Raw genomic sequence first — 24,956 nt, 5'->3', positions numbered from 1 at the left:
ATTAACTATATCTTTCAAAAATGGTGATTCTTCAAAGTCAAAGTATAAAACACTATCCATTTGGGGTTTGGGGGACTGCAATTATTATAAAACCTTGACAGAAATTTATCAGTATGGCAACTTTACTCTGTGTATATTGTAAAATAAAAAATAAAAAAAACTACAATTTATAACATTTGTAGAAGGAAAGGCGATTTCTACAATATTATAAAAAAAGCCTTACTTATCTCAGGGGCATATTTGTTGCCTGAGCAAGCAATAAGATGTGTACAAGCTGTCAATAATAATAATCTTATTTTTTTCAAATTTAACTTCAACAAATGAGCAGAATTTATAACAAACAGACTGCAAATTCATTTGATTTCATTTCAGATTTTTCTTTAAGTTGTATATTTACAAATTTAGTTAGCTACTTACCCCACACTCATATCCCACCCCAACCATTTCACCTGCATTGTGCAGTTATCTATGAATCTGGAATACCTTTAAATTTTTGAACTTTTTTTTTTTAAACATGAAAACTTTTTTCATTAAAGTGTGGGGGGGGGGGAGAAAGAAAGAAAGAAAGAGATCTTACTGATTGTGAGGCTAAAAGCTGCATATCTGATTCGTGGCATTCCAAAAGACGTTGCACCATTTTCAAAAAACTCTCGACAAATAAATTAAGACTTTGGGCATGGCAAGCAATAAGCAGCTGATCCATAGCATCCATGGCAATCACTACATACCTAAAATGATAATTTAATTATTATTGATTAGTGTGTGTTCTTCGATACAAATCACAAATGAAGAGTGTAACATAAACTAACAGTATGCAGGTTCAAATTAAAAATATCTAATAAATTTAAAAGAGAGCCCTTTAATACAACATGTAAATTGTTCTATTTGTCAAGATTAAATAACATGTTAAATATAGTGGTCTCTACCAGTTTTAAGTTCTAAACAGTGGGACCAACTGATGATGTTACCAACAGCAAATTCTCAATATCCACTCAAGGAATTAATCTTGGAGGTTACACGATTTTAAGACATCTCATTGCAAACATGAACGATGTAACATGTGCCAGTGACCTTGCAAAGAAACTCAGCATCCTAGATGCGATTCAATGGATTTCCTCTTCAGTAAACGCAATTAGAAAACTGTCGTGAACTGTTTTGTAAAGTCTGGCTTCTCAAAAGCAAAAATTGAAGTTGTGAACAGCAATGTGGAGCACCAAGAAGAACAAGAACTTCAACATCTATTGATAATGTACGATACTTCCGCTACAAGTGACCCTGGCTACAAAGATATAGACTCGAACCTCACTACAGAAGATGGTGCTCTAGATATCAACGACATTATCGTCGATATTTTTCAAGAAGTTCCTCATGAGGATGAAGAAATGGAAGGAGGTCATTCTGTCAAAGAACATATTAACAACGAACCACCGATGAAAATAGAAGCGTTCATACAAATCAATCGTTTAAAAATGTTTTTCGCCACTGAAGAAGATATTGAAGGACTTTTAATGGTTTCTTCACTCCAAACAAATGTTGAAAACAAAATTATCAGCCGGAATAAGGTGCAGACGAAATAAGTGATTACTGTATGTATTTTTCTTAAGATAAAGTCATAATATGCATAGCACAATTGTATGTATATTATTTACAAAAATATTGTGCAAAATCTGTATATAACTTAATTTAATTTTACATTAGACGTTTAACGATTTTTCTTTATCTCTTGTGTATGTAATTGTATATTATATAAAAAATATTGTTCAAAATCTGTATATATTTTAATTTAATTTTACATTAAACGTTCAACGATTTTTCTTTCTTTCTTTTTTTTTTTTCTCCCTCAGACTTCTTGTTAGCGGACACTTCTCTCTAACGGACATATTCTCGTTCCCCATGGCTGTCCGTTAAAAGGAAGTTTCACTGTACTTCTACTCTTTCTAAAATAATGGAGAAATCAATTAACCGCCACCTCTTAAACTACCTAGAAACCTTCCATCTGATCAATGATTGCAGGTATGGATTCCGTCAGTGTCAATTCACTGGTGATATTTTGGCTTTTGTTGCCCATTTATGGACAAATTCAATGGAAACGTTTAGTGAAACACAAGCAGTTGCTCTTGACATCTCAAAGGCTTTCAATCGTTTTTGGCACAAAGGTCTTCTAAACAACCTTCCATCTTATGGTTTGCCACCTGTTTTTTGTAATTGGTTATCCAGTTTTCTCTCTGATCGCTCAGTGAGGGTGATGGCAGATGGCTCTCTACCTTCTAACTTCTCCACTAGTGCTGGAGTCCCCCAAGCTTCAGTTCTTTCTCCCACTCTTTTCCGCTTGTATATTAATGACCTTCTTCCATTGACTGGAAATCCTATCCATAGTTTTGCCAATGATAGCACATTGCAATCCACTTTCCATTTTGAGAAACCTTGCCCTGCTCAAACAGCTTCAACTTCTTGAATATCTGCCACCAATTCCTTAAATGCCAATCTCCAGGTAATTCTCCAGTGGGGCAAAGACAACTTAGTTGATTTCAATCATTTTAAAACTCAGTCTTGTCTTATATCACACAAAAAGGATTCTTCTGCTCCTATGCTTATCTTTGGTGGCACTCTGATTTCTAGGCAAGTTGATATATCTCTTTTTGGGATTACCCTGACTTCTAATCTCTCTTGACACAAGCACATGACAAATATTGCTTCCTCTGCATCTAAAAAAACTGGGTTTTCTCTTTCGCACTTGGCGTTACTTTTCTTCCAAACAGCTGTTCACTCTGTACAAATTGCAAATCCGCCCTTATCATAGAATATTGTTCCACATCTGGGGTGGTGCCCCCAAAAACCTCTCTCAGGCTTCTAGATTCCATTCAGAAGAGGGCAGTTAGGTTAATTAAAGTGGAGTCTCTCCACTCATTGTCTCATAGACGTACTGTTTCTGCTGAATGCCTTTTCTACAGATACTTCCATGGGCACTGTTCTTCTGAATTGGCTTCTATAATTCCTGCTCTCTCTTTCAAAACAGCCGAACACATGCCGCCGCCAGTCAACATCCATTTACTGTCTAACTTCAAACTCACAGAACCAACTTTTCATCTTCCTCGTTTATTCATTCAACTGCTGTTTTCTGGAACAACCTTCCTTCATAAGTATTTCCTGAAAATTACAATTTTTTTTTTTTATGTGACCCCCAAACACGAGAGGTATTAGAACCTATAGTACTTAGTACCGTGCTTGGGTTAATTTACAGAAGTTCAAGTCTAATGTCAACAAATATCTTCTTTCGTCTTCTCAACCTCCAACCCAAGCACTTTACTAAGTACTATAGGTTCTAATACTTCTCATGTTTGGGATTTTCACAAAAAAAAAAAAAAATAAAATAAAAAAAAAAAAACGTTTGCTGACAGTACAAAGGTTGGTAGGGTTGTTAATGACAGTAAGCTACTGCAACGTGATCTAGAAAAGATGAGCAGATGGGCTGAGAGGTGGCAACTGAAGTTTAACATTGATAAATTCAAAATGCTGCATAAGGGTAGCAGTAACCCCAGAGTAAATACCAACTGTGGGGTACTACACTCAGGGTAGTGGAGAATAAAAAAGACCGGGTAACTGTGCAGCCAGAGATAAAGTTTTCTGAGCAGTGCAAACAGACTGCAAGAGTAGCTGATGGGTCTTGTCAATAATATATAGGAATTTTGCTAGTAGTGATAATGAGGTGATTATCCACTTGTATAAGGTAATGGTCAAGCCACACCTTGAGCACGGCATACAGGTCTGGAGGCCTCATTTTAGGAAAGATGTAGAGCTGTTGAAATGAGTACAGAGAAGGGCAACGAGATTAGTGAGTGGAACAAAGGGTTGCTGTTGCCAAGAAAGGCTTACGTTCTGCAAACTGTAGAGTCTGGAGACTAGACGCCTGAAAGGTTATTTGATTGAGGTATTTAAATGGTTTTGAATGGTTTGAGCAAGCTGAATGCTGATGGGATTCTTCCTCTTGCTCAGATTCCACACCTAGGGGAGCATAAATTCAAATTGAGGAAAGACAGTTGCAAAACAGATGTACAGAAATTTGCCTTTAGCCATCGGGTGGTTGTCAACTTCCAAAACGACAGATGGAAGAAACTTCCATCTGTGATTTTGGAAGTTCACAGCTTAAATAAATTCAAAGCTGAACTAGACAAAATTTTGGAGTGAATGGATTTGTGAAACGGGAAGGGTTTTTTTTTTTTTTTTTTCACTGATGCTATATAAGCTTGCTTTCTTACATCATATGCCTCTACTTTTTTTTTTTTTTTTTTTTTTTGAATTTTAGGAGCATTAGCAACTAAGACCATATTGCTCCGGTGTGGTGGTCATTCCCTGACCTTTCCGCATGCTCCATATTTGGAGGTGACGGGCTTGAACCCCCGGTCTAATCAAGAAGCTTATGCTACGCACTGCTGCTCCTTCCCACCTGGCTACGGAGGCGCCATATGCTTCTACTAATGCTAATATGCAATTGCATATAATTAGCATCTATCCATTTTGGAAAGCATTATACCCACTGTGTAAATTTAAAAAGTTGTTTGCAAATGACTTAAATTGTGATTGGGAAATCAATTTATATATCAAACTAGTATAAGGGATATTAGAATTAGTAGAGGCATATGATGCAAAAAAGCAAGCTTGCACAGCATGAGCCAAAAAAAAAAAAAAAAAAAAAAACACTTCTCATTTTACTCACCCATTCGTGCCAAAAGTTTATCCATTTGCTCCTTGAATTTATTTAAGCTATCAACTTCCATAATGACAGATGGAAGTTTGTTCCAACAATCAACTACCCACTGGCTAAAGGCAAATTTATGGACATCTAATCAACAACTGTCTTTTCCTTAATTTCAATTTATGGCCCCTCAGGTTTGTAATCTGAGCAAGAGGAAGAATCCTATCAGCATTGAACCTGATCAAGCCATTCAATATTAGCTCTACAGGTGGCCAATTCAAAGTATAAATAAGCTAAATTATTCTTATATTCATGCTGTCAGCTTAATAAAATGAAATGACTAAGTAAATGTAACACTGTAACGATAGTCGAGCACCCTCTAATTGGCAAAGTGAAAATATAAATAGGGTGATTCAGGAGGAATAGTAAATATTTTGGGAGGTTATAGTATCGATTATTCTGAGTAAAAATGTTCATATAAACATGTATCCAATTCTTAATAGATATGGAGATACATCTGTTTGAAACTATTGTGCATAAAGCCATTATGAGAAGTATTAAAGCAGGATAAATGACATTGTTTGTATTTATGGACTTTTTGAATGATACAAAACACAAATAATTGACAAATTTTTTACAGTTCACAATAAATGTTCCAAAAATCCCACCACCAACCTCAACGAACTTTGCAACTCTTGTGGTAATGTGACGTGTTGTTCTTCTGAGGTCGTCTTGGCATTCCTTTATGAGGGCAACAGTATCCAAAATGCGAGCGAGCAATTTGTCTCTTGTATTCACCTTTTCTTTGTATACTGTGCTTTTCATCCATCCCCAAAAACAAAAATCTAACAGAGGACTGGAGACCTTGGTGGCCAATGAACGGGACCACTGCAGCCGATTCATTGTTCAGGGAAGGTTCGATTTAGATATTGTATTACCAGACAAGTATAATGTGCAGGAGCTCTGTCATGCTGAAAGTACATACCAATCCTTGTAGCCAAGGGAACATCCTCCAATAGTAGTGAAAGTTCATTTTGCAGAAATTCTAGGTAAATGATTTTGTAACAGAACAGGTCCAATCAACTGACTGTCAATGATATCGCACCGCAAGTTTACAGAGAAACGATGTTGTAGAAAATTTGTTTCTACAGTGACATGTGGATTTTTGTCTGACCACCTATGAGAGTTACAAGTGTTGCTGATACCGTCACGGGTTTGTTTGTTTTTTGGTTTTTAGGAGCATTATCAACTAAGGCCATATTGCTCCGGGATATGCGGTGGTCATTCCCTGACCTTTCCGCATCCTCCGTATTTGGTGGTGACAGGCTTGAACCCTGGTCTAATCAAGAAGCGTGTGCAACACACTGCTGCTCTTTCCCACCTGGCTACGGAGGCGCCGCCGTCACGGGTAAAAGTAGCTTCATCTCTGAGCATTTTCTCCTAGTTGAAGGTGTTGCACCCGCTGTATGTGAAATGGATACAAGCCGTGCTCACGTAATGTTCTCCACACTCGTCTGTGGAACACCGATCTACTCAGAATTCTTCGCGTGCTGATAGTAGGGCTATGTTCTACCGACTGAAGAATGTGTTCTATTTCATCCACATTTTGTTCATTTGCACATTCAGAAGAAATATGAGCGCTGGGAACTGTACCAGTCTCATGCAGTTTGGTGTAAACACTAGTAAATGCTCTTGAGTCCAGTATTCTGCAGTTAGGAAACAGTCAACGGTATTCTCTACAAGCAGCAGTAGCACTTCCACTACAAAAACCGTAGACAAACACCATATCAGCATATTCAGCATGTGTGAAGATGTGCAACATTCTTAACAGCACTTGTAACACCAAACAGCATCAGGTGGTAGTAGTAGTAGTAGTGGCATGTGATGCAAGAAAGCAAGTGTATGAGCATCAGCCAAAAAAAAAAAAAAAAAGAAAAAGGTTATAACTGCTTCTTGGTCACATCTAATTCAGAGAACTGTGTATGCCAATCTCAAACAGTTGTATCTCTGTATCCATTGAGAATTGGACACATGTTTATATGAGCTTTTTTACTCAGAATAATCGATAATATAACCTCCAAAAATATTTACTATTCCTCCTGAATCACTCTGTATAGTAAAGCCAACCTTAAATTTTGTAAATGTCTGACTAACATATGCAGATGGAATTATATAGCAGTGGATGAAAACCTAGTATAATCCATGCAGCAGCTGCCAATACTATATAAGTTATATCTAAAAAAAAAAAAAAAACAGGAAAAAAAAAAAAAAAAAATACAAACTAAATAACTTCATCCTTATTTGATATACTATTGAATTTAAAGCACAGAGTAAAATTATACTAGTGATTGGACCACATTTGTTCACTTAAGCTATAGGACTATCATTATGACAATTATTGATGGCAATATTAATGGCATAATGTGGAATCTAATGAACCTAGTAGGAAATTTGTTTTTTGTTCAAAAAAAAAAAAAAAAAATTCAGCCAAAAATTCATTTTTTCAATGTTAGGCAACCAGTACAATTGCAATACAAATTATTCTAAAGTTGAGACATAGTAATATTATTATGTATAATTTTTTGAAATGTTAAAATGCTAACGTGTGAGAGACTGTCTCAAAATTAATCACTTTTATCACACACCTTAATGTTTAAGGCACCTTGATCCCATTTGGTATAGAAGTTCAGATAGCCAGCTGAAAGACTGTCTAGATTATTACACAATTTCTAAATCTGAAGAGTAAATAGTTTTGCCACTTGCTTGAATTGAGCTGGATCAAATACAGTTCTGTTTATACTATTTATACTCTCGGACGACCACAATCAGAGGAGTTCAAAAGACAGAGAATACATGAACTAGCATTATATTTAGCAGCCACGGGCTTGAATCCTGGTCACTCAAAGCAAATGCATTAATGCACCCTTCTGCCTGACAACTCAGCTACGGCAGCCATTGGATTAAACACAGTAACACAATCAATAAAACAATACAACTCAATTATTTATCCAATTTATTTTCATAATAGTGCAGAGAAAGATGATTAAACTGCTGGCTCCCATGACAATTCCTTGGTATCACAAAAAAAACAGACAGACCAGTGTAGACGTGGTTATTGAACAGACAGCATTAGAATACATCGTATGTATTTTTTGTTATTACAATCCAATTCTTCGTGAAATGGCACTACTAGCTAAAAACATATTTTAAGTTATTGTGAAATATGCCAGTAAAGATTTTTGAAATCATATGTATTAAAATGGGTTAAGTTACAATCATCTTTTATGAATTCTAAAACAGTGTGACACTGAATAACAATATCTATTAGAATTTTCAGGAGGGATTCTAAACATTGTTAGGTGATTTCATATTACTGTTCCTGCCCCCTGTGATAAACTAACACCCAACTAGATTTTTATGGAATTTTGAAATCCAAAATTACCATTGATCCTGGGATGAGTGTGTTAACCAAGTAACTGTAAATTATGAATAATCATATATTAATGTACCCACTGCTATATAACAAGAGTAATCGAAAAAGACTGAGATAAATTTAAAATATAAAACTTGTTTTATTGGAGTGATTTCTTTCTTCTAGTTCTCAGCCCTCAGGCAGGTTCAGGGCTCCATTGATGCCATGATTCTCTCTCTTGCACTTTCCTTTTAATTTCCTCTTCCCATCCAATCCATCATTCCAATTCTCCTTCTCCCAACAGATCTCTCCCCACACATCGTCCCCTCAACATGCTTTCTCGTCTCAATACATGTCATCCTATAAAGTTCTTTTGTCTTTTTCTTAGTTCTTTTACTAATGTTCTCTCTTCACCTACTTTCCTCAAAACTTCCTCCTTACTCACCTTGTCCACCCATTTCACCCTTTCCATTCTCCTCCACACCCACATCTCAAATGCTTCTAGCCATCTAATTTAGGCACCTCCATAGCCAGGTGGGAAGGAGCAGCAGTGCATAGCACACGCTTCTTGGCAGTGGCGGATTTAGCACTTGAGAGGCCCCAGGCGCAATTCAATTTTGAGGCCCCAGGCACAACTCAATTTTGAGGTCCCCCTCTAAATATTTTCAGTACCACTACAGTTTGCATTCTACGCGCACGTGTTTACTATAGCACACGATCTAGATTTGGTGTTGCGGTTTTAATCATTTTGGTTGCACAGTTCTTTCATACATAAATTAACTAATGTTTAAATGAAAAAAATGGCACAACTAAGCATTAATGATAATATGTATTCTACTTCAGATTCACTTAGTTCACATAGATATTTCATATAATATGTACGGATATTCGCATAAGAGTTTACTAACTTCTCATATTAAATTATAGTTTTATTCAGTAACGGTAATAATGATGAGTGTAAAAATTAAAAATGAAACAATTTTATTTTTTTTCAGACCTGAGATTTGAGGCCCCCTCTATTTAAGAGACCGCAGGCACGCGCCTTGTGCGCCTGTGAAGAAATCTGCCACTGCTTCTTGATTAGACCGGGGTTCGAGCCCACCAAATATGGAGGATGCGGAAAGGTCAAAGGATTGACCACCGCATATTCTGGAGCAATATGGCCTTAGTTGCTAATGCTCCTAAAAACCAAATAACAAACCATCTAATCTCCTCTTTTCCTAGAGTCCATGTCTCTAAGCCAAACAGTATAACATAGTAACCATTAAAGTTAAATTCTTTAAAAAATATCAAAAAAAAAAAAAAACACTTCAATTTTTTAATAGAAAATACTGAGAAATATTAGTGGATACACACCCATTTCTATGACGTGAAATATCTCTCGAAACTTTCCATGCTAAGTATTCTCCAATGCGATCCAATTTCTCAGGTGATGACAAGGCGTAAAAGGTGAGCTTTTCCATGTTGTTTCGCACTAGTCCATCCTATACAAATTAATATAAAGTATGAATTCTGTTTGAAATTTTTGAAACAGCAGGAAATTATGAAAATTGAAAGATAAATGCTGGGCACCAGTTCCATTTTTAAATGAATTAGGTGGAAACCAGAGCTTTATTATGCCTCCAAAGACTGCATATATGTTTAGACGTTAGAATATTTAAAATGTCCTTTCATAGTATTAACTAGTCCTTAAATTTTATTTTGATTTTCTGATCTGCTTAAAGCAAAAGTTGCAGGCTGTTGATTTAGTATAAAGATCTTGAATTTCAACATACCTGAGGATTAGCTGGGAAAATGTTATCAACCAGACGCCTATATCTTGGTCTAAGAGCAGAGCAACAACCGCAACAACCTGAAATTGAATGCAAACCTCAAAAAAAAAAAAAAACTTTGAGAGATATATATTATAAAAACAATGAAAACAATGAAAAAAATGCATTAACAAGAAAGAACTGTTAAAATTTAATATAAAAACTTTGGCCATTAATAATGCTACAGTCTAACAACTGCCAGGGAGTTAATAACTTAGATCAGAGGCATTAAGCTTCTTTCTGATAGGCCAATCAACCAACAGTAGACCCTGATTATCTAGGGCAGAGTTAGTTAATCCATAACCTGATTAATTCTTGTATATCTCTGAGGCTTGTGGAAGTCTAAAGCTTATAACAGAAAGAAATATGTGGAATCCATTACAAGTATTGTTCCTGTAGAAAAGACCCTTGAATTTCTGAGAGACTTATTTTCTGCCTAATGGCTCACTCTAGTGATATATTTCAGTAAGCCTTTAGATTATTTCAGTAAGGCTTTTCATTTTCAAGGAGGATACAATATTACACTGAAAGGACAGAATTCATGGGGAACACAACACTGTCGCAACTCTCACTTAGCAGGTATATAGGTACATTGCATTCACATAGATGGTAATTGGATATCAGTATGGATAAATGTCACGAGTTAGCATTAGTAGAGGCATATGATGTTAGCATTAGTAGAGGCATATGATGCAAGAAAGCAAGCTTATACAGCATCAGCCAAAAAAAAAAAAAAAAAAAACCCCTTCCCATTTCACCCATCCATTCGTTCCAAAAGTTTGTCCACTTCTTCCTTGAATTTTTTTAAGCTATCAACTTCCATAAAGACAGATGAAAGTTTCTTCCAGCAATCAACAACCTGCTAGCTAAAGGCAAATTTCGGCACATCTATTCGACAACTGTCTTTCCTCAATTTCAGTTTATGCCCCCTCAGGTTTGTAATCTGAGCATGACGAAGAATCTCATCAGCATTAAGCCTGCTCAATCCAGTCAAGGCTTTATACACCTCAATCAGGTGTATAAAGGTGTACACTGCAACTTACAGATCTTAAGCCTTTCTTCGTAAGACATCTTTGTTCCCCTCACCAGTCACATTATCCTTCTCTGTACTTGTTCTAGCAACTCTACATCCCTTCTAAAATGAGGTTTCCAGACCTGTATGCAGTACTCAAATTGTGGCCTGACCACTGCCTTATACAAGGGGATAATCACCTTATCCATGCTACCAAAATTCCTGTATATCATTGACAAGACCCTATGACCTACTCTGGCAGCCTGTCTGCACTGCTCAGAAAACTTCATATGTTATGTTATGTTATGTTATTTGGCTTTTAGGAGCATTAGCAACTAAGGCCATATTGTTCCGGGATATGCGGTGGTCATTTCCTGACCTTTCAGCGTCCTCCGTATTTGGTGGTGACGGGCTCGAACCCCAGTCTAATCAAGAAGCGTGTGCTATGCACTGCCGCTCCTTCCCACCTGGCTACGGAGGCGCCCAAAACTTCATATCTGACTACACAATTACTGCCAGGTCTCTTTCATTCCGAAATACCCTGAGCATAATACCACTCAGTTGGTACATTTCTCTGGGGTTACTGCTACCCATATGCAGTACTCTGCATTAGTCAATGTTAAACTTCAGTTGCCACTTCTCAGCCCACTGCCCAACTTTTCCAGATCCTGGTGTAGCAGCATACTGTCATTAACAACCCTGCCATCTGCAAACTTTGACATTAAGCTTGATATACTTCATCAGTATCATTGATAAATATACAAAACAACAATGGGCCCAACACTGAACCCTGGGGGCCACTGCTAACAACATTAGTCCACGAAGAGTAGTGTCCAGTAATTACCGCTCTGTCTTCTCCCACTCAACCATCCTTTTATCCATTGTAGCAATTTGTCCTTAATGCCATATTGCTCCAATTTGTACAGTAGTCTTCCATGTGCAACAGTATCAAAAGCTTTCCCGAAATTCAAGTATATGATATCAAAATTATTTTTTGCATCCAGTTCCTCTGTGACCACATCATAGTATCCAATCAAATTGGTCAGACAAGACCTCCCCTTAACAAACCCATGATGTGTCTGAATTATTATTGCAGTCTTGTGTAGAACAATTTTTCCATTATTTTCCGTGGAACAGAAGTCAAACTAACAGGTCTGTAATTACTCGTGTCACCCTCTGACCCCCCCCTTTGTGAATTGGAGATACATTTGCATATCTTCAGTCCATGGGGACTTACCCTGAGTCCAAGGATGCTCTCATAATTAGGGCTAAGGGTTTCTCACTTCCTTTGCCACCTCCTTTAATATAAGTGGATAGATCCCATCCACCCCAGGTGCCTTTCTTATGTTTAACTTCAACAATTTCTCACCACTTTGCTTTCAGTTATTACAAAATCATTTAACACCCCGTTAGGGTTTGATAAACATCAGCCTTCTCCTTGAATAACTCCTCCTGTGTGAATATAGATGCAAAATACGCCGTTAGTTTGGCAGCTATCTGAGAATGATCATCTGCAGTCAAACAACTGATATCAAGTGGACCAATCTGATTCATCCCCTTCCTTTTAGAGTTTATGTAAGAAAAGAAGTCTTTGCTGTTTTTCTTAACATCCTTTGCCAAAGATTTCTCACGATCTGCCTTTGCTTGCCTAACCTCCTTTGTGACTTGATTACATACTAGCTTATATCTACCACAGGCTTCTGTGTCACCTGATAATTTATATGCATCCCATGCATTTTTTTCTCTCTACCACAAGTCTTATTAGTTCATCTGACATCCATTTGGGCCTAAACCTAGAACAGTATTTCTTAGTGGGAACAAAAAGCCTAGTAGCTTCCAAGATTACTTTGTTGAATGCTACCCATTTAGAATTTGCTGTTGGTAACAGTTGGTCCCACTGTACAGAATTTGAAAAATCTCTAAGACCCCTGTAGTCACCTTTTTGAAAGCGAAAACCCATCTTTTTACCACTGATGGCAGTTACATCTTTAAGTCAATCTCACATCAGTACACTGTGATCACTGCCACTTAGTGGCTTCTTTATCTGTAAATTCCTAAAGCATGAATAATCACTGCTTATAATCAGATCAATAGTGTAACTCCCTCTGTTGCCTCTCTAATGTGCTGGTGTAGAAAACAATCATCCAATAAATCCATAAAAGCCTTGCTAGTGTGCGAGTGACCAACACACACGTTCCAGTCAATATCTGGGAAGTTAAAATTTCCCATTATAAGACACTGATTTACTGGCCCACTATTTCTCTGTATAATTGCTCATTATACTCATCAGAGTCATTAGGCCTATAACAAACTCCTACTCACATTTTGAGGGTAGGAGTTAACTGATTTTGAAAGAGGGATGATAGTGGGTGCCTGATACATGTGTCACTCTATTGTGGAGGTGATATAGAAATTGCACTGTCCCCATTCGATAGTATTAAGTGTCTATACACCATTTCCAGAATGACATTTTGGACGGCGCTGTGGGAGGAGAAAGGTGGATGAACGTGGTCGCCGATGTCTGTCTTGCATTGTTTCAGCCAACCGGAAAGTTACAGTGGCACAAATCACTGCCAACTTCAATGAGGACGTGCCAGAAACTTCTTCAACAAGACTATCAGGCAATCATTAGCCGCCATAGGTTATGGGAGCCACTGACCTACCAGAGTCCCATTGCTAACACCACAACACAGGACTCTAGTACAACTTAATTGGGTGGAAGAACATCGACACTGGACCTTGGATGATTGGAGATGGGTCTCCTGGTTCGATGAGTTCCATTTACAGTTATTTCAAATGGATGGTAGGGGGTGCGTATCTGGCAGAAACCGCACAAAGCTATGCACCTTTCATGTCAACAAGGAACTGTTCAGGCAGGTGGACGGTTGGTAATGATCTGGGGCATATTCAACTGGCACATGTTGAGACCTCTGGTACGTGTAGACCAGGAGTCCCCAAACTTTTAGAGAAGCGGGCCATATATGAATTTTTAGAATGTTTGGCAGGTCGGAGAAAATTTCTAATTATTGAAAACTATATTCGATCATATTCATGCAGAGAAACAAATTTTATACCTACCTCTATCTACAGATTCAAAAATAAATCAATGGATATGCAATATAAAATATACCAGTTTATTTATACGAAATTTTTATTATTACTTATTTGTTGTACTAATCACAAATATATAGTTAGCAATACAACAAAATTATAATGATGAATGTGGTGAATATTGTGTTTTAAATATAAAGTGGTAATATTGCGTTTTAAAGTATTAGTTCCAATTCTTTATAAATGTGGTCAGTTAGACGTGATCGTATTTTTCATTTTACATTTTTCATTTTTAAAAAGGTCTGCTCACATAACATATGTACTTCCGAGAATTTATGTAACCTTTCTTGCAAAATTTTTAATTTTTGGAAAATCTGACTCAGATTTTCATTTTTAAATACTGTCTTCAGTGCATCATTAGATTGAAGATCTACCAACTCTAATTGTAAATTCTCATCAACATCATTGACTGGTACATTAAAAGGAATTTGAAAAATTTCAAACCTTTGAACTATTTTTAAAATCAAAAAAATCTTTCCGCAAAATGTTCCTGCAACAAACTAATGTTTTGAACAAAATTTTCAGTAGAAAAATTACAACTGTGCATATTTTTAGACAAATTATCACAATTGAAAATGTGAAAAATTATTCCGAAGTATTTCACTTTTAAATAACTCCAGTTTTGTTTCTAATGGTTCGGACATTATAATACAATTCACTGACAAGTTTGTATCTGGTTTGTATCTTCCTGGTAGTTTCATATTAAAAAAATCCATGTGCATTCATTGATATCTCTGTTGAAAAGTCAAGGTTCCACAACCAATTGAGATCTGACAGTTCCGGATCAGGTTTCAATTTTTCTTTCATAAATAGATCTATTTCGATCCTAAGTTCAAAAAATCGCTTCAACAAGTTACCGTGACTTAACCATCTTACTTCAGTGTAGTAGTAGCATAGGCATGCGATGCAAGAAAGCAAGTGTATGAACTTATGCAGCATCAGCCAAAAAAAAACAAAAAAAACACACCATTCCCTCCAAATGCCTGTCCAGTTCCTCCTTAAATTTATTCATACTATCAACTTCCACAACGACAGATGGAAGTTTTTGTTCCAGCAATTAACCACCCGCTCGCTAAAGGCAAATTTCCGCACAGCTAATCTACATCTGTCCTTTCTTAATTTGAATTTATGCCCCCATAGGTTCGTAATCTGAACAAGTGGAAGGATCCCATCAGAATTCAGCGTGCTCAACCCATTCAAGGCCTTATATACCTCAATCAGATCACCGTACAGGTGCCTAGTCTCCAGCCATTGCAATTTGCAGAACTTAAGCCTCTCTTGGTAAGAGGATCCCTTAATTCCCCTCACCAATCTTGTTGCCCTTCTCTGTACACACTCAAGTAAATCTACATCCTTCCTAAAATGAGGCCTCCATACCTGTACGTAGTACTCAAGGTGTGGCCTGACCATTGCCTTATACAGAGGGATAATCACCTCCTTTTCCCTGCTAGCGAAATTCCTATATATCATTGACAAAACCCCATGACCAACCCTGGCAGCCTGTCTGCATTGTTCAGAAAACTTCATATCTGACTGCACAATTACTCCCAGGTCTTTTTCATTTTCTACCACCTTAAGTGTAGTACCACACAGTTGGTACGTTTCTCTGGGGTTACTTCTACCCATATGCAGTACTTTGCATTTGTCAAGGTTAAACTTCAGTTGCCACTTTTTAGCCCATCTGCCCAAATTATCTAGATCCTGTTCCAGTAGCACACTGCCATTACTGTCATTAACAACCCTGCCAACCTTTGTATCATCTGCAAACTTCGACATTAAGCCTGATATACCTTCATCAATATCATTGATAAATATACAAAACAACAGTGGACCTAACACCGAACCCTGTGGGATCCCACTAATAACATTAGTCCAAGAAGAGGAGCACCCATTGATTACCACCCTCTGTCTTCTCCCACTTAACCATTCTTTTATCCATTGTAGCAACTTACCCTTAATACCATTCTGCTCCAATTTGTACAATAGTCTTCCATGTGCAACAGGTTCAAAAGCTTTCCTGAAATCCAAATACATAATAATCAAAATTATTTTTTGCATCCAGTACCTTTGTAACCACATCATAATATCCTATCAAATTTGTCAGACAAGACTTTCCCTTAACAAACCCATGCTGTGTCTGAATTATTGCTGCAGTCTTGTCTAGATGATCCTGCAATGCATCTTTAACCAGTGACTCCATTATTTTACCCGGAACAGAAGTGAAACTAACTGGTCTGTAATTACTCGTGTCACTCTTCGATCCCCCTTTGTGAATTGGGGATACATTTGCACATCTCCAGTCCGTGGGAACCTCCCCTGAGTCCATGGACGCTCTCATAATTATGGCTAAGGATTTGCTTAGTTGCTTTGTCGCCTCCTTTAATATAACTGGATAGATCCCATCCACCCCAGGTGCTTTTCTTATGTTTAACTTCAACAATTTCTCATCCACTTTGCTTTCAGTTATTCCAAAATCATTAAGTATCCTGCTACAATTTGATAACCTTCTGTCATTTTCAAACCTTAATAATTCCTCATATGTGAATGTAGATGCAAAATACTCATTCAGTTTGTTTGCTATCTGAGCAGGATCATCAACAGTCGAACCATCGATGTCAAGTGGACCAATCAGATTCATCCCCTTCCTTTTAGAGTTTATATAAGTAAAGAAATCCTTGCTGTTTTTCTTAGCATCTTTTGCCAAGGATTTCTCGTAATCTGCCTTCGCCTGCCTAACCTCCTTTGTCAACCGATTACAGACTAGCTTATATCTGCCATAGGCTTCTGAGTCGCTTGATAATTTATGTGCATCCCATGCATTTTTCTTCTCTATTACAAGTCTCATTAGTTCATTAGATAACCATTTAGGCCTAAACCTTGAACAATATTTCTTAATAGGTATGAAACTTTTAGTAGCTTCCACGATTAATTCCTTGAATGCTTTCCACTTAGAATTTACTGTTGGTAACATCGTCAGTTTATCCCACTGTACAGAATTTAAAAACTGTCGGAGACCACTGTACTCACCTTTAAGGAAGCAAAAAACCCTTTCCTTTACCCCTGATGGTAATTAAATCTTTAAGTAAATCCCACATCAGTACACTGTGATCACTGCCACCTAGTGGTTCCTTTATCTGCAAATTCTTAATACACGAATGATCACTGCTGATAACCAGATCAAGAGTATTACTTTTTCTGGTTGCCTCTCAAACATGCTGCTGCAAAAAACAATCATCCAATAAATCCACAAAATCTGACTAGTGTGTGAGTGACCAACCCACAAGTTCCAGTCAATATCTGGGAAGTTAAAATCCCCCATTATAAGACATTCCGATTTACTAGCCCACTATTTCTCTGTACAATTGTTCATTGTACTCATTCGAGTTATTAGGCCTATAACACACTCCTACTCTTATTTTTGCTTTCGCAGTGCTTATGTCACACCAAACTGACTCAACAGCACACTGTTCATCTATATCAACTGGATGCACTTCTTTTGATTTTATGTTTTTCTTAATAAACAGCATACACCTCCTCCCTTTCTATTCTGTCTATCCTTTCTGTACACATTGTACTCCTCAAATTCCAGTTCAGCATTCCTTATATCTGTGTGACACCACGTCTCTGAAATCCCAACAATATCTGCCTTTGATGTTTTGAGCAATACCTCAAATTCATCAAATTTATTTACTAAACTTGTAGCATTGGTGTACACGCAAGTATATATGCACCTGCTCTTTTTCTTAGCTACCCTAACACAACCCATGTGTTTACTTGTACCCCAATGATTCCCAGCAGTCTCTGAAATATCCTGCATCTTATTTTCCAGGCTGCTGCTCATTCCAATAGAAGCAGTGCAAGAATCACTTTCACCTCTGCCAGTGGCTACTGTTAATCTATTAGTCCTTGTATCCCCCTTCCCAATCTAACAGTTTTCCGACCCACCTAACACTGTCTGGATAGCGTCAGCAAATATTCTTGCACCCTTTCTATTCAAGTGTATCCCATCCCTGTAGAAGCAGTCTCTCCTGTTAACAAGTACAGACCAGGCTGAAAAAAATTCTACCCCTTGAGCCTTGCACAATCTTTCCAGGGCTGGATTGATCGACAGGGCTCTCATGATATACTCCCTCCTATCGTGTCTGGGCAGAATTGCAGACACTTTCAATTCAACCCTAATTCACGGCTTTTTTTCAACAGTGACCTGTACTTGTTAAGTAATTCCGCCGGTCTCCTACTCTTAATATCATTAGTGGCAATGTGTACAACTATATCACCTTTTGAGCCCTTAAAAGATGATATCCGCTCTACAACTTCATCAACCTTTGCCCCTGGCAGACATACCCTGGTCCTGTTCCACCATCCTTTTTACAAAGTATGTTTCCCGTTTCCCTGACAATAGAGTCACCAACAACTACTAGTTCCTGTGGGAACAGCACATCTGCCTTGGGGGTTGCCGCTGTGTTGCGTGATGACCAAGTGCAAGCTCTGGCGTGATGTGGGCAGCTGAGAGCCTGATGGGCCCCTCAATTTAGATCTTTCGAGGGCATCCACCCTGTCCTTCAAACTCTCATATAGGCCCATAGCAACGCTGAGTTGTCGCCTGATTTCCTTACACTCCTTACATCGCGCACACACAAAGACATCCCCCATGGCAATGTCATGTTCTGTTCCAGAGAGTTCGGCAAACATTTCACAAGTTGCACATTTTTTTAGGCTGTGATGTGTTGGAGAATCGCCCCCCTCAGTTCTCCCCCGAGTCACAGCTCTCCTGCCACTTTGTGCCCGTTGCTTTGCTGCTCTAGTTTGGGGCATGATACTTTAAATTAATAAAATCAATAAGTTAAATTAATTAAATGTCAATACTACGCTATCTAATAGAAACAGTGAAGTGTAATACTCTATAAATTATACATTAGAGCTACCTAACTACCTTAATTAAAAATTTGAATTCCCTACCACTATATACAAAAATAATGGCTGCAAGATTCAAACGAAATAATGGATTAAGTATTACATATATCTACAAAAACTGTTTATCTAAATTAAAATAAAAATAAAGAGCGTAACTATAACTATAAGACTATGTATTAAGTACAATATAAAATAACAATTATGTAAATAAAAAGGCAAACACTTATCGTTTTTTTCGGAGCCTGCAACTGACAGCTGTGTTGTACAGCAAATCACCATATTCAGCCTCAATTGTTTCAAGAAAATTTTTGAATTGCTGAAGGTCCTTGAAGTTGTCACAGACAAGCTGTACTTGCTACCTGGGAGTCTAAAACGCTGATGGTACTGATATTCGGGTAACACTCAAGTCAAGTAGACCCAATTTCGGCAAAGTCCGGATGGTCTGTGACAGACAAATCCTCTGCTCGCACCTTCACGATGGTGGGACTGTTAGTAATCTTGGGTATAACCTCCATGTGCAAGCACACTGTCGGTGACCACCCAGGTGTGAACCAACATAAGCAGGGATTGAGGTGTGGTGCCCATACCACATGGAGGAATGCTGGCCCTCTGGGTTACCAGAAAATACTAGGTGGTAAATGACTCTCATCAATCAGTGCAATACCACCACTTTGCTTACTGGAGGCTTGAGGTGGTGGAACGCATGTTTAGTCTCTTGAGTAAAGTTCCAGTCAACCCTTCCCCATCTCTTCATTATGCAGTAAGACTGATGACTTTTGAGGTTACGATGGACATCATGGTGAGATCCAATCTTCCTTACATTTCGACGGTACAGCTCAAAAACGGTGTTCACAGGCTGGCCACTATTTAGTACACCGGACTGAACCTATTATTAACTCTCTGTAGGAGACTTCCAGATCAGTTAGTGTATAATCTTGCTACCTCTACTATGCCAGATGGTAACTGGCGGGAGTCCGAGCAGTGTGTATGCGGGGCATCGTCGAGGCCACGTTATGTCAAGGATCTGGGTATATTCTTGCATATCCAAAAATTTCATTACTTCATACATCATGTCTCCCCCACTTTTTCTTACTATTGAATACACAATGAATTGTCAAACTAATAGAGTAAGCTTATCTGCGAAAAGATCTAAATCTCCCAAACACTTCGTAGTTCATTTCACAAATATACATGGTCTCAGTTCTAATCTCAACGATGTCCATTTCCACTTGCAGCCTGCCAAACCCCATGTACTTTTTTCTGACAGAATCTCAGTTATCGGTTGATTCAACTACTGCTCATATCAGTTGCCTGAATTATTCGCTGAATGATTCTTTTTTGCCACAAAGGTGGTACTTGTGCATATGTCCATTCTGATATTCTCTATCAGAGACTTGGTAATTTGGAATCTCCTCTTTTCAATCTTCTCTGACTTAAAATCTCTCTACCTCATTCTGTCAAATTCATCTGTTGTCTCTACCGTTCTCCTAACTCCACTAATCACTTAGAGCTCTTTGACTTCCTCTCTTTGGAACTCGACTTTCTCCAGTCCAACTTTCTTAACAGTGGGATAATGTTTATTGGTGATTTCAATGTTCACAACCCCAGCTGACTTCTGTTTTCTAGTCACACTGACCCAGCTGGTCGAGATGCTGAGGCTTTTGCAATTACTAATGACCTCGCACAGATTGTTCATTTACCTACCTGAATACAGGACAATCCTAACCATACAGCCAACACGCTTGATCTCTTTCTCACAAACAACCCTTCTAAGTACACGGTCGAAGTGAGGGATCCTTTAGGCACCTCTGATCACAACTTGGTTATTGTCTCTTCTCTTCTCCAATGGAGCCTTTATCTCATGGCTATTCCCAACCTCGCGTTGTTTGGCATTATAAGAATGCAAAATGGGATGACCTGCGAGATTTCTTTTCTTCTTTTCCTTGGTCGGATTACTGTTTCAAAACTTCTGATGTCAACGTTTGCTCAGATCGTGTCAGTGAAATTATTCTTGTAGGAATGGAATCCTTTATTCCACACTCAACTTTAAAATTTCGTCCTTTATCAAAACCTTGGTTTTCCAATAAATGTGCTAAGACTGTTCAAGAGAAGAATGTTGCATATCGTAATTGGCTTGTTTCCAATTCTTCAGTTTCATTTTCGCAACAATTGTAAACCAGTTATTAATCAGTCCAAACTAGATTTTGAACAGGTTAAGAGCAGAAAACTTGCTTCTTGCCCTAATGGCAGCTGAGCATTCTGGTCTCTTGCCAAAACTATTGGCCGCAACTTTTGCCCACCTCTGCTCCCACCTCTGTCAAAACCAAATGGTTCTCTTGTATAAATCATTGATAAGACACAATGAGCTACTCTTGCATGTGCAAGAGTAGCTCATTTTGTCTTATCAATGATATACAGGAATTTTTCTAGCAGGAATAAGGAGGTGATTATTCCCTTGTATAAGGCAATGGTGAGGCCACACCTTGAGTACTGTATACAGGTCTGGAGGCCTCATTTCAAGAAGAATGTAGAGCTGCTGGAACGAGTACAGAGAAGTGCAACAAGATTAGTGAATGGAATAAAGGCTTAAGTTTTGCAAATTACAGTGTCTGGAGACTAGGCACCGGCGAGGTGATCTGATAGAGGTGTATAAAGCCTTGAATGGTTTGAGCATGCTCAATGCTGATGGGATTCTACCTCTTGCTCAGAATAATCATCTGAGAGGGCATAAATTCAAATTGAGGAAAGACAGATGTAGGATAGATGTGCGGAAATTTGCCTTTAGCCAGCGGGTAGTTGGTTGGTGGAACAGACTTAAATCCCTCGTTGTGGAAGTTGATAGCCTAAATAAATTTAAGGCTCTGCTGGACAGGTATTTCGAACGAACGGAGGGGTGAAGTGGAAGGGGTTTTTTTTTTTTTTTTTGGCTGATGCTGCATAAGTTTGCTTTCTTGCATCACATGCCTCTACTAATGCCAGTAAAAATGCTATCATATCATTTTTATCCCTTTCGCTCGCTTTTAAGAAGCATTTATTCCTCAAAGTGCCCTATACTTTTTCTGTGGCCTGTATAACTAAAGTAGCGTCACTCCATTGGAATTAGCTGCGTTTCACTTTCGTTTTCGCACGTGTATCCAGCACCGCCCCAGGGATGCGATCGTTGAAACATTATACCTCCGTTAAGTGTCCAGTCAATTAGTGAGGTCAGGTCCTTCTCCTGATAATAGCAGGCAGGCAGCGAACACGTAAAAGCCCCAAGAACGACGGAGGGAGAACACGACTTTTGTCAGAGAAAGGTGAGTAAGCAGAACAAGAGACATGATTTCTTACGCAATCGAATCCGATAAACACATTGACTGTCATTTCGAAATTCCGTACGTAAAAGTGAATCAATTTATGTTTATTGACCGCGATTGTAAAACATGAGAAACTGCCCTACACAAATATGAGATTTCCCTTGTACATATAACATATCATTTTTAGTAGTGTTAAATCCCAAAAGTTGACAGTCCCCAAGTGTAATTCTTTGCTCCACATGATTAACCCGTGAAATCAGAACAGGTCGTAGTAGTAGTAGTAGTGGCATGTGATGCAAGAAAGCAAGTGTATGAGCTTATGCAGCATCAGCCAAAAAAATAAAAAAAAAATCACACCATTCCCTCCAAATGCCTGTCCAGTTCCTCCTTAAATTTATCTAACCTGTCAACTTTCACAACGACAGATGGAGGTCATGGGAAACTCAGGAAGGGGGATGCAGAGGTATATATATAAAAAGGGGATAGAAAACGAGGAGTCTTTGGGTAGTTTTTTGAAGGATTCGGAGTTGTAAGGGAGTCTTTGGCTAGATTTTGGAGCATTCAGAGTTGTGAGAAGAGATTTGGTAGTCACTGGATGAGATTCAAGAATTTTCTAGAGCCGAGTGTAGTCAACAGAGCCTTGAAGAACACCAGATAAAGAAAACCGAGGAAGATAGCAGATATTGTTGGCTGAACAGATACCCCCACCCCCCAAAGTTGTACTTATGGAGCGAAGAGTAGAATCCAGAAGTGCAGAAGAAGAACGGAAATTTGTTAGTAAGTTGACTAGCCTTTTTTAGAACAAACCAAACCCGACCACTCAAAGGTAATCCTACTCCCCTCCTTTAATTTTAACCTTATCCACAGACCTCTCTTCTCGTAGACACATTCAGACAACTGTTTATCTACTTTTAGTAATTAGAATTTAACAGAGAACGCGACCTATCAACCTAGTTGTTAAAAATACTAATTGTAATTGTTTAGTTGACATATTTCCCTATTCTAGCAGTAGAACAGTTGTGTGGTATGACCGACACCAGCCATTGTGAATACTCGTGAGAGTAATGGTGGAAGTGCAAACACGAAGAACACTGTAAAATTGTAATACTAGTAGCAGCAAGATTATACCTGCTATTCAATTAGTTTCCAAGCAATCATGTGCCAATTATGCTAAAACTTTGACCGGTTCTTTTGTAACTATTTGTATGATTTATATGTGTAATAAACCTTGTTTTGTTGATCATTTTGCTTCGTGACAATTCTCTGCTACACATAACTCTGAGTAGATCACTGATTTTGAACCATAGTTAAGTGGCGCTCAAAGATCCAATTACAAAGAAAGATTTTTGAGTGAAATCACAACGCAATCTTCGATGCTGCGAGCTTGCTCTCAGTGTCAATCTGAGTGAGTCTTGAGGGTGCAAGATTTTTGTCCTAACCTAAACTACTGGACTATCATATGAAACCCAGGTTTTCTAGATACACATATTAGCATGCGTTCATACCGGCAGTTGTATAATTCACAGAGAGGTTCGATTGACAGCAAGATAAAACCAGCAGCACATGGGTAAGCGCACACGTTATAACAGAAAGACCCTGCAGAACACTTGTCACTTTAGCCAAGGATAAATCTGACCTGCTAGCATCCCATTTTTCTTCCAAATCATTATTAATGATCTTGGTAAAACACCTCCCACCATTCCCAACACGCTCCATTCAATGCCTCCTGTGGACTTCTGTCAAAAGGATGTCAGAAGGATTTTGAGGAAACTTGATGCTCGGAAGGCACAGGGTCTTGATGGTGTTTCTCCACTTAATCTCAAGGCCTGTGCTCCTGAACTTGCTCCTTTTCTTTGCCGCCTTTTTTCACTTTCACTTTTTTCACAAAGGTGTTTTTCCTTCTGCTTGGAAATTTGGTCATATCCAGCAGTTCCTAAAAAGGGTGGCGTGTCCCTCCCATCCAATTATTGTCCCATTGCAATTACTTCTACTCTTTCTGAAGTGATGTAGAAATCAATTAACCACCAACTCTTAAACTACATGGAGATCTTCCGCCTGATCTACGATCACCAGTATGGATTCCGTCAGTGTCAATCCATTGGTGATGTTCGGGCATATGTTGATCATTTATGGACGGGTTCAATGGAAACATTTGGTGAAAAACAGGCAGTTGCTCTGGACATCTCAAAGGCTTTTGATCGTGTTTGGCATAAAGGTCTTCTAAACAAGCTTCCATCTTATGGTTTGCCAACTGTTTTTTGTAACTGGTTATCCAGTTTTCACTCTGATCGCTCACTGAGGATGATGGTAGATGGCCGTCTTCTAACTTCTCCACTAATGCCGGTGTCCTCCAGGGTTCCGTTCTTTTCCCCACTCTTTTCCTCTTGTATGTTGGTGACCTTCTTCCATTGACTGAAAATGCTATCCATGGTTTTGCCAATGATAACACCTTACATTCCACTTTACAGTTTGAGAGACCTTGCCCTTCTCAATCAGCTTCAACTTCTCAAATATCCGCTACCAATTCCTTACATGCTGATCTCCAGGTAATTCTCCAGTGGGGCAAAGACAACTTAGTGATTTCAATCATTTTAAAACTCAGTCTTGTCTTATATCACACAAAAAGGATTCTTCTGCTCCTATGCTTATCTTTGGTGACACTCCGATTTCTAGGCAAGTTGATATATCTCATTTTGGGATTACCCTG

At 38.3% G+C, this 24,956-nt stretch overlaps 1 protein-coding gene across 4 annotated transcripts in view; it reads right to left on the bottom strand.

The window, feature by feature from the left end:
- stmA (Protein EFR3 homolog stmA) overlaps nucleotides 1–24,956 on the bottom strand; it is a 227,380-nt gene that overhangs the window by 142,012 nt on the left and 60,412 nt on the right. For 3 of the 4 annotated variants that reach the window (XM_090371261.1, XM_090371258.1, XM_090371259.1), the window contains exons 2-4: nucleotides 9,881–9,957; nucleotides 9,462–9,589; nucleotides 578–728 (exon numbers count right to left, since the gene is read on the bottom strand). In XM_090371261.1, the coding sequence (XP_090227387.1) occupies nucleotides 578–728; nucleotides 9,462–9,589; nucleotides 9,881–9,957 (356 nt within the window). Of the gene's footprint in view, nucleotides 1–577; nucleotides 729–9,461; nucleotides 9,590–9,880; nucleotides 9,976–24,956 lie in introns of all 4 variants that reach the window. The other variant, XM_090371260.1, reaches the window with a different exon arrangement.

This window comes from Mastigoproctus giganteus, chromosome 4 (assembly GCF_048544385.1).
Source record: "Mastigoproctus giganteus isolate SK-2022 chromosome 4, ASM4854438v1, whole genome shotgun sequence".
Classification (NCBI taxonomy): domain Eukaryota; kingdom Metazoa; phylum Arthropoda; class Arachnida; order Uropygi; family Thelyphonidae; genus Mastigoproctus; species Mastigoproctus giganteus.
The sequence above is the reverse complement of the archived record's forward strand: the minus strand, read 5'-3'. Positions and strand labels throughout refer to the sequence as shown.